This window comes from Oncorhynchus tshawytscha, linkage group LG14 (genome assembly GCF_018296145.1).
Source record: "Oncorhynchus tshawytscha isolate Ot180627B linkage group LG14, Otsh_v2.0, whole genome shotgun sequence".
Lineage (NCBI taxonomy): Eukaryota > Metazoa > Chordata > Actinopteri > Salmoniformes > Salmonidae > Oncorhynchus > Oncorhynchus tshawytscha.
Window position 1 is genome coordinate 2539542 of NC_056442.1, and position 11158 is coordinate 2550699.

General features: G+C 44.0%; 1 protein-coding gene across 3 annotated transcripts in view; it reads right to left on the bottom strand.

Moving 5' to 3' along the window:
- ddx3xb (DEAD-box helicase 3 X-linked b) overlaps positions 1-9150 on the bottom strand; it is a 16254-nt gene extending 7104 nt beyond the window's left edge. For 2 of the 3 annotated variants that reach the window (XM_024443758.2, XM_024443757.2), the window contains exons 1-9: positions 8827-9150; positions 4953-5004; positions 4187-4237; positions 1736-2060; positions 1492-1599; positions 1203-1302; positions 835-970; positions 500-696; positions 4-164 (exon numbers count right to left, since the gene is read on the bottom strand). In XM_024443758.2, the coding sequence (XP_024299526.1) occupies positions 4-164; positions 500-696; positions 835-970; positions 1203-1302; positions 1492-1599; positions 1736-2060; positions 4187-4237; positions 4953-5004; positions 8827-8871 (1175 nt within the window). In that variant the 5' untranslated portion in view covers positions 8872-9150. The remainder of the gene's footprint in view (positions 1-3; positions 165-499; positions 697-834; positions 971-1202; positions 1303-1491; positions 1600-1735; positions 2061-4186; positions 4238-4952; positions 5005-8826) is intronic. The other variant, XM_024443759.2, reaches the window with a different exon arrangement.
- Between the last annotated feature and the right edge of the window lie 2008 nt (positions 9151-11158).

Here is an 11158-nt window from a genome sequence, read left to right on the forward strand (position 1 = left end):
CACTTGCAGTAGTCGAGGCCGATCTTGCCCCTCTCCATCATGTCCACCAGGCGTCCAGGTGTAGCCACCAGCAGGTGACAGCCTCGCTCCAGGTCTCTGATCTGCTGGCCAATGTCAGCCCCTCCGTACACCACACAAGGACGCACACGGGACCGGTATGCAAACTACAGCAGGAGAGAGGGGTGGAAGAGGGGGAATATGGGGTACAGAGAGGGAAGGCAGTGAAAGGGACAAGAGATGAGAGAAAGGAGAGCACAAACAATGGTTGTGTGTTACACTGCAGTTCCCTAATTACAACCTTGGCTGGTTGGCCGTCAACACAAAAACAGAGACAAAGAGACAGAGGCCCACTGGCAGACCGCTACCGACCTAGCTGGTATTGATGCTGATGGGATGTCTGTCCTCTCTGTGTGTGTGTGGTCACATTGTGTGGATGTGTCAAGCATTTTGCTACACCCGCAAATAACATCCCAGGTGAGGGGGGGGGGCACTTGCTTACCTTTCTGGCCTCTTCATAGATCTGCAGGGCCAGTTCTCTGGTGGGGGCCAGGACCAGAGCGAGGGGGTACTGCTTACGGCGACCATACTTTCCGTTGTCCTGTCCTCCAGACTTCTGGGCAGCGAGGGCTTCTCCTGGGCCTTCAGTGTAGATCTGACTCAGTACAGGCAACAGGAACGCAGCAGTCTTACCGGAACCTGAGAGACCAGTTTATATTAGTCATATACCTATACTTAAATCAACTACAGTACAATACAGTTGTCGTAAGTCATATCTGCATATAGCTCTCCAGACCAATCCAATTTGGAGTGGTTGTAGTTTGGTCTGGTTCTAACCTGTCTGGGCGCAGGCCATCAGGTCCCTCTTGTTCTTGATAATTGGAATGGCGTACTTCTGGACCGGAGTGGGCCGAGTGTAGCGGGTCAGGGCGATGTTACTCATTATGATCTCTCCCATCTCTACATCTTGGAACTGAAATACGAAGACGAACCAGTCACTCAAATGAGCACCAACAGCTTTCACACAACTCTGTTTCAGGGGGAGGATATGTGCAGGGGGATCAACAGCACCACACAAGCTGCTCAGTAGAGCCCATGGGAAACACTTCTGGTTTTGAAGAATACTAACAAAATGCTGACTAATAGGACATGCGGGCTACTGGATCTGAGACAGGGTTATTTAGCTAGAATACTTGGGGACTCACGCTGTCAATGTGATGGGGGCAGTTTTGGCCAGTGGCCTCAACAGGAATGTCATCGTAATTGTCAAAGTTAATCCCTGTGTTACCACCAGCGAACAGCTCCCTGGGGAGAAGCAGAAACACAGGTCAGGAAAGTGACAGAAAGGTCTACTTGACCATTTTAACTAGAGGGGATATTGATAAAGGACAGGGACAGCAGATAGTGATGTATTGTAAAATGACATTGTTAACTCCTCATTATTGAAATACCATTAGTATGCAGAAAGGGGGGTAAGGTTAGGTTACTACTCACTGTTCCAGGCGCTCATTGGCCTGAGTGGGTTTGGACCAGTCCTCGTCATCCCTGGACTCCTCCACCCAGCGGCTGTTTCCACTGCCTCCAAACCCTCCACGCTGGTAACTGTCAAGCATAACATAACCACAGGGGTCAGGAAGAGCTAGCTTGCTAATGAGTTGCCTCATGGTACAGCCCCGGACTTTGAGGAACCTGATTAACTGTTGGCTAAGGGCTTGGGAGTGAATTCTCTAGTTCTCACCTTCCTCGGGGTGCACTCCCACCGTTGTTGAAAAAGGCAGACTTCCCCCTATCAGGACGCGCGCCGAAGCTGGTGTACGTATCTTTAGTCGTGTTCCAGCCGCCGCCATCTTTGTTGTCGTAGACTCCAAACATGCCGACATTCTGCATAGGCTGTACCGGGTTGTAGGACCCGCCCCTGCCACCACGGAAACCTCCACCCCCCCTGCCCCTCTCCATGCGAGGCGGGCCACTGTTGTACCGGTTGCCCCCATTCATGCGGTTGTCGTGGTAACCATTCTGCACGAAGCCGTTGCTGCGTCCACCGTCCCAACCGCCAGGCATATCTTGGGTAAAAACAGAAAGGAAATAGAGGGGAGACATGGTGACTCCCATAGTACAAGAGGGTTTCCTCCTCACACAGTCAATACAATACTTTTTTTATTGGTCCATTTGCACAGATATTCTTTAGTTGTTGCTGTCACAGTACCCAATCTCACAGACACCACAGGCTGGGAGCAACACAGGGGCAGCGGCAGAGCAGCACCCGTAGAGCACTTAGAGGTAGTGCCTTACTCAAGGGCACAACGGCGGTAGGCAGTAACGGACCCTATAGGAAGAGACATTTGGACCAAGTAGGCCTAGTTCCATTTCAGCCTCTAGCTACTTCCCCTTAGCCTTTCTATGTTCACAGATTAGAACGACCTGGATGGCTGTAAGAAATGTGTTGAGGTCCTTTAGAGCTAGTAGGAGTTAGGGGCACAATGGAACCACGCCCTTCTTGGTTCCTTTGGCTTTACCATCCCAGACACCCACCACTTGTTACCTCATGGATGCCTCTGAAAAGGGAAATACTTCAATTAAAAAAGACCTGGATTATTTTCCCAGTAAACAATGTGCAATCCATACAATAAAACAGCCTACACAAGTCAATAATTTGGCTCATTGGCCTCCCGGGTGGCGCAGTGGTTAACGGCGCTGTACTGCAGCGCCAGCTGTGCCATCAGAGTCCCTGGGTTCGCGCCCAGGCTCTGACGTAACCGGTCGCGTCCGGGAGGTCCGTGGGGCGACGCACAATTGGCCTAGCGTCGTCCGGGTTAGGCAGGGCTTGGCCGGTAGGGATGGCCTTGTCTCATCGCGCACCAGCGACTCCTGTGGCGGGCCGGGGGCAGTGCGCGCTAACCAAGGTTGCCAGGTGCACGGTGTTTCCTCCGACACATTGGTGCGGCTGGCTTCCGGGTTGGATGCGCATTGTGTTAAGAAGCAGTGCAGCTTGGTTGGGTTGTGTATCGGAGGACGCGTGACTTACAACCTTCGTCTCTCCCGAGCCCGTACATCTGCGATGTGACAAGATAGTAGCTACTACAACAAATGGATACTACGAAATTGGGGAGAAAAATGGGGTAAAAATTAAAAAATATATATAATAATAATTTGGCTCATTAACTAGGGTCCTGATTAAGGAACATTTGTTATGCAAGCAGCATTAATTTGCTAAAACCTACCACTTTAAATTCCACACAAATAAATGGAAACATTGCAATTAAGCAGTATGTTGGAATGACATAAAAAAAATGGAGGCTTTTTGCATTTGAACAAAATGTAAGCATGTGAGGGGATGCCAACACCCTTAATGCAGGAAAAAGCCAGTCGTGTCTTCGTTTCACCCATGGGAATGTGGTTTTAAAGATGTAATTTGAGCCCCCAGTCCCCTTGTCGAAATGCACGTGGCCTTGTTTTCTAATCGAATTGAGTGAGACCACTGTTCTGGTAGGCAATTTAATTAAAACATGCAGAATAAAATAAAGATAACATTTACAATGAAAAACACCAGAGCTTCCCTCAGCCAAAGAGAGGACTGTAAAGGGACTTACAGCTTCCTGGTGCCATTGACAAGGCGCTCGGTCTAGAGAAGCACCTGCTGCAAAAAAAAAAAAAACCTGTCATGGGGGGCTTCATGATAAAAACATGCTGCCGATGTACTGCGAATGTTGGCCAGTAAGAGCAGGGAAATGGAGTGGTTGATGGTTTGTCAACGCAGTTCCCAGATGCTGTCACAAAATGGACTCCAGGATACCGGATATGCACGGTTGTGTGTGTCTTCCTGTAGTGACTTTTGGGATGAAATAAAAACAAGCGGCTGGCTATATAAGATGGGGATTCTAACGCAACCTTTACGCCATTGTTTCCAACTAGTGGAGAAAATCAATACATCCAGGTCACCCTCTAGCTGACCATGTCCTAGCCCAGCGAGAATAAATGGCCAAGATAAAACTAAAGCTAATTGTCTGCTTTTTTAGTTGAGGGAATTTCACAGCATTGTTGCTTGCTCAATCAATTTAGTGAAATGTTTATTATGGTCCACTAGAATGCATTATGGCATCCTTGACCACTAGGGGGCCAGGGCATTTTTACGGTGTCCAACTGGCATACCTCATAGAGGTGGTAGTGTTGATGGGGGGACGACACTTACCATTTTTGGAAGCCTCTTGGTTCCGTAAATGAGGTGGAATGTAACAGGTCCCTAGAGAGACAGACTTGTGAACACAAGGGCAGTACTGTACACAAACGGACAAACACGTCACAGGTCTAATGGGTTCCTAGTCTTATTCTAGGGATGTCTCAATCCCTTTAATTTAATAGGTATTAAGTAGCCTCTGGCCTGTTTGATTAAACAAATAATAAAATAAAAAATGTAAACTGTCTTGTACCCCAAATAAGGAAACTGAAAACTTAATGGCGTTTCTGCTATTTCATAAATGATAAGAGCATGATTTGGCTAAAAATAAACAAGTGAAATTAAAATCACTTGATGGCATCTTACACCTAAATTAACCTAGTAATACTGATGGAAATGTGAGTCAGTCCCAATAGTTTAAAGCTCCATACTCTAGTCTCTTTCCCACAAAGGCCAGTGATGTCAGGAATGGGTTGTTTTGTGGGCCCGTGATTGGATGGTACCAATAATTTATCTGCAGATTCCCGCAGAACACTAACTCAGCTCAACTTCAGACCACTTCTAAGGTCTGAAAACATCTGACAAGTTTTTGGCTTTGGGGTATGAACTATGTATTAAAAAGGCAACCTGGGGGGTGGGTTATATTCAGTCCTTGAACCACCCAATGGCCCTGAAGGAAAGGATAAGAGTGAGGGCTGCTTCAGACCAAGTGATCAAAAAGAAAAGGATCACCATAACACAAGTTAGATGTCCTTTGGCTCAAAGAGTAGAGATCACTTACTGCCAGTGCCTCCGCCCTGCCCATCAGCATTGTTCAAGCCTAGGACAGCAAGCTGAAACAGAAAATGAAACGTATAGTTAAGTACTACTGTTAACACTGTTACGGATAAATGTCATTCTAAACATGCACATAGGACAGTAAGCTGCAAGACAAAGGGTGACACAAACTGGGTAACACTCCATCTATAGATGCTCTACAGTTTCATTTCAACTACCAATCTACTAACCCCAACACTTATCCCAACCCTTTCCCTAACCTACGCCGGCAGTTACTTTATTTGGATAGTGTGACCATCTGTTGATAAGCGTGACAAACTGTTGATCTCCAGAAAGCAGAAAGACATGAATATCCCTTATACTAGTGCTTTCCCCATTATACATATGTGAAGCAGGGAACTCCCGTCTAGTGTCGTTGCCCCCCACCACCACCACAATCCATACAGTAAGTTTCAATTGTACATTTTGCAGAGCAGTCTACCGTGGGTGTACCTTTGCAAGCAACAAAAGATACTTTCTTACAAGGCAGACACTCAAAACTGCCAATAGGCTAGATCAGGACTGCACAACCCTCTTCCTGGAGATCTACCGTACAACTAATTTAACACACCTGATTCTACCATTTAGCTGCTCAACAAGACCTTATTAACTAGCTGAATCAGATATGCTAAATTTGGGTTGGACTGAACCTACAGGACAGTAGATCTCCAGGAAGAAAGTTGGGCAGCCCTGGGCTACAGGAATACAGACCCAAAACTAGGGTGTTCGGTGTGGGAGAAATAATGGACCAAGGTATAAAAAAAAATGTTTTAAATTTTAAATGCTGTAAACAAATCTGTTATCACTAAAAGAAAAAACATAGCATTTTTTAAAACAAAGTATCAGTTGTCCAAAAATCCCAATACTGTACTTTATGAAACATTATAATACAAAAGTACGTGGACACCCTTTCAAATTAGTGGATTTCAGCCATACCCGTTGCTGACAGGTGTATCGAGCACACAACCATGCAATCTCCATAGACAAACACTGGCAGTAGAATGGCCTCACCGAAGAGATCAACGACTTTCAACGTGGCACTGTCATAAGATGCCACCTTTCTGTCAAGTAATTTGGTTAACAGAACGGGACTGCTGAAGCACGTACAAATCTGTCCTCGGTTGCAACACTCACTACCGAGTTCCAAACTGCCTCTGGAAGCATCAGCACAAGACCTGTTAGTCGGGAGCTTCATGAAAAGGGTTCCCATGGCTGATCAGCCGCACACAAGCCTAAGATCCCCATGCACAACGCATTGGCTGGAGTGGTGTAGCGCTGGCCTCCTGTGGACTCTGAAGCAGTGGAAACACGTGCTCTGGTTTGATGAATCACGTTTCACCATCTGGCAGTCCGATGGACAAATATGGGTTTGCGTAGTGCCAACTGTAAAAATATGGTGGAGGAGGAATAATGGTCTGGGGCTGTTTTTATCTGTTTGGTATAGGACCCTTATTTCTAGTGAAGGGAGGTCTTAACGCTACAGCATGCAATGACATTCTAGATGATTCTGTGCTTCCACCTTTATAGCAACAGTTTGGGGAAAGCCCTTTCCTGTTTCAGCATAACAATGCCCCCGTGCACAAAGCGAGGCCCATACATCAATGGTTTGTGGCGAACGGTGTGGAAGAACTTGACTGGCCTGCAAAGAGCCCTGACCTCAACCCCATCGAATACCTTTGGAATGAATTGGAACGCCGACTGCAATCCAGCCCTAATCACCCACCACCAGTGCCCGGCCTCACTAATGCTTGTGGCTAAATGGCAGCAAGTGCCTGCAGCTATGTTCTCAAATCTAGTGGAAAGCCTTCCTAGAAGAGTGGAGGCTGTTGTAGCAGCAAAGGGGGGATCGACCAAATCCATATTAATGCCTATGATTTTGAAATTAGATGTTCGACGAGCATGTGTCCACATACTTTTGTCCATGTAGTGTACGTTATTAGACCAGTAGCTTTCCATGTTACAGTTCAGACTTAGTGAGAAGTGTGTGATGTGTGTGTGCGGATGCTGAGAAGTGTCTTAAGCCTTCCGCATGCGTCGACGAATGAGTGTGCTCGTATACTCCCTTAAAAGGCCGCTTGAAAAACTAGAAAAAAGATGCAATAGTACTTTTTGTCCATCTTGAGACGCCGTAGCCACTTGGTCAAAATAGACAACTCAAGAAATCTGTAAATCATTGAGGTTTTTGCCAAATATATATTTTTTTATCTAACAAAGATTATTGGTGCATTATTTCTAAAGTGAAAAATATGACTCTCCTTGGAATGTCAACACACTTCATTGAAGAATCCATACTGCTGACTATCAAACCATGGGGCGTGAACTGCCAATTAAAAAAACTGAACAAAAATGTAACAATGTTATAATAATTGCACAAACTGTCCCCAAATTATTGCGGATGGGAAGCATGCAGACGCCATTAGACTGTGTGTGTGTGTGTGTGTGTGTGTGTGTGTGTAAATTACAGTAATGATGTATTCTGTACTGCCTGGTTTGCATTTGAAGTGCCTAATTTGCATAACATAGCATTTTAAGTTAATCATTTATTTTATTTGAATAATCTGTTCTACATCAGACCCGAAAATGTCCTAATAGTATGACCACCCTGTCTTGAAATATTGGACAATATGTGTTTAATTTAAGAATTCAGAAACGTGATTTGGTGCCATCATTGACTGGGGATTGACAGTGACCTGTCGCGACCTTTTAGATCACTTGAACATTTGATATCAGCAATGGTAAATTCTATCATCAGGAAATAATGTATTGTGTGTTCATGGGAAGCTTCTCTATAACATGGAATACAAAGTGCAACACCAGAACCATAGCTTGAATTCGTTGCCTAACACCCTACCAAAACACTCCAATTAACGTTACAGAGCTGGACTGGATTATTCTCTGCTCAAATGTATATACTGCTACCTTAGTTCTTCCCCTCGAGTCCTTTGCTTTAACAGACAAATACAGGTTATCAAGGAGCGTGACCAACATGGCTCAAAGGGGGTCTTATTTCCTGTGTCAAAATAAATTGCCCTCCCACCAACCCAACATCCTTTCACACTTCCAAGCACATGTCAAATAAGCATCTGCTGACTATCAGAAATTTGATGACAGCTTACTAATTGTGTTGGGTTTCATCTTCCACGTTTGACCATATTTAACAGACAAATGTTGCATTTGCAAATGCAGTTACAGCAAGACTCATTTTATAATGCTTCCATACCAAATGAATGGGTGTTTTCCTGGATACTGTCGGTTGGACTAACATTACAGGTGACAAAAACAACTGGATGACTTAACAATGACAGGTTCTTTAACATGGCAACAAAATCTATAGCACAACACAAAACCAAACAATGCAGTCGTTGCTAGCCAGGAACTGTGCAAAGCATAAACACGCTTTGTTCATTCGGGATTAAAACAATGTCACAGTGACGCAGAAGAAAATGTAGCCAGCTAGCTTTCATGTTAGCGTACCTAACGCTAACTAGAGGCCAAACTAGCAAGCAGGCTAACAATCAGCTCAAGTGAATAAAAGCAAGATAAAGTGAAAGTCACCAACATTGAACATAGGGTTTAGATTGCATGTCTTTGAGGTATAGTTAAGGATCAATCCAATTGTGAGAAATACTGAATTGTTGAACGTGAAGCACCGCCATCGTCACCAACCATTATCACCCACCGGCCTCCATTTTACCCAGAGATTAGACAACACACGCAGTTACAGCTATAACGTAGCTAGCGAGCAAAGCTAACCAGCTAGCTTGGTATCCACGACTGCATTTTCAGACTCGTTCTACGTGTTATAGATATGAACACAAAAATAAATACAGAAAACTCACCTGCTGTTCTAGACCGTGTAAATTTTCGACGGCCACATGACTCATAACTAAAGAATATTGAGGAAAAATGTTGTCGTCGAGAAGGGATCTCTTTGTTTGCCGGGTTGTCGACGTCCCTTAGGTTTCGCTCGTCTTTTCTTATTTTGTCAATTTCCGAATGAATGAACCTTAAAGATACAGTTGATATATTATATTACTGTAAATTATTTTTTGCTTATGTTCATGGCACTATTGTTAGGTGGTCTAAAGCCTTTAAACCGACACCGCTTACTAACTGGTGGTGGTGCGTGTCGTGGTGTAATGGAAGCTAGAAGCAGGAACCCAGAGCGAGATTTTATTGGTTGAGACAACCACAAAGAGCAGAGGAGGACATTGCGCATATCGCGACATTTTATCACCCTTTCCAAAAAGTTTTTAAAAGTCTGGCGACATTTGTATAATTTGCTGGACTATTTCATATTCAATTGTGATGTTGTAAACATCGACAGCGTCATAGTTGATATTCAGTAGTATGTGACTGTCAATACCTCATACAGTATCAGTCAAACGTTTGGACATACCTAACATACTCATTCAATCAAGTCCTTCATTTTTTCTTATTTTGTCCATTTAGAAAAATACTGAAATCATCAAAACTATGAAATAATGGAATCATGTAGAAAAGTGTTAAACAACTCAAAATATATTTTATATTTTTAAAGTAGATATATAAAAAAAACGACACCCAGAATAATAGTTTGTGTGGAGGTGCTGACTAACGGCGAATAAACTATAAACTATCAAAATAGTCGCATACTACATGTATAATCTCCCAGCAATTTAATGTGTATTTACCAACGTTTCGGCATCACTGTGCCCTCCTCAGGGTAATGTCATGAATTATTGAACCAGGTTATGTAGACACACTGCAATTAGTGTAACCAATGATAGTAGTGAGACTTTTTAAAGTAGCCATCCTTTGCCTTGATGACAGCTTTGCACACGCTTGGCATTCTCTCAACCAGCTTCAACTGGAATGCTTTTCCAACAGTCTTGAAGGAGTTCCCACATATGCTGAGCACTTGTTGGACGCTTTTCCTTCACTCTGCGGTCCAACTCATCCTAAACCATCTCAATTGGGTTAAGGTCAGGTGATTGTGTAGGCCAGGTTATCTGATGCAGAACTCCATCACTCTCCTTCTTGGTCAAATAGCTCTTACACAGCCTGGAGGTGAGTTTTGTCATTGTCCTGTTGAACAACAATTGATAGTCCCACGAAGCGCAAACCAGATAGGATGGTGTATAGCTGCAGAATGCTGTGGTAGCCATGCTGGTTAAGTCTGCCTTGAATTCTAAATCACTGACAGTGTCACCAGCAAAGCACCCCCACACCTCCTCCTCCATGCTTCATAGTGGGAATTCACATGCGGACCAGAGGAGAGATTTCCACCGGTCGAATGTCCATTGCTCATGTTTCTTGGCCCAAGCAAGTCTCTTCTTATTATTGGTGTCCTTTAGTAGTAGTTTCTTGGCAGCAATTAGACCATGAAGGCCTCATTCAGGCAGTCTCCTCTGAACAGTTGATGTTGAGATGTGTCTGTTACTTGAACTCTGTGAAGCTGCAATTTCTGAGGCTGGTAACTCTAACAAACTTATCCTCTGCAGCAGAGGTAACTCTGGGTCTTCCTTTCCTTTGGCGGTCCTCATGAGAGACAGTTTCATCATAGTGCTTGATGTTTTTTGAGACTGCTCTTGAAGGAACTTCAAATGTTCTTGAAATGTTCCGTATTGACTGACTTTCATGTCTTAAAGTAATGATGGACTGTCATTTCTCTATGCTAATTTGAGCTGTTCTTGCCATAATATGGACTTGGTCTTTTACCAAATAGGGCTATCTTCTGTATACCCCCCAACCTTGTCACAACACAACTGATTGGCTCAAAAGCATTAAGGAAAGAAATTCCACAAATTAACTTTTAACAAAAGTTTATCTTCAGGCTGCATCACATCCGGCCATGATTGGGCATCTCATTGGGCGGCACACAATTGGTCCAGCGTCGTCCGGGTTTGGTCGGGTTAGACCTTCATTGTAACTAAGAATTTGTTCATAACTGACTTGCCTAGTTAAATAAAGGTTAAATATATATATATTTTTAACAAGGCACACCAGTTAATTGAAATGCATTCCAGGTGACTACCTCGTGAAGCTGGTTGAGAGAGTGTGTAAAGCTGTCATCAAGGCAAAGGGAGGCAATTTGAAGAATTAACACTTTTACTACATGATTCCATATGTTATATCATAGTTTTGATGTCTTCACTATTATTCTAAAATGTAGAAAATAGTCAAAACAAA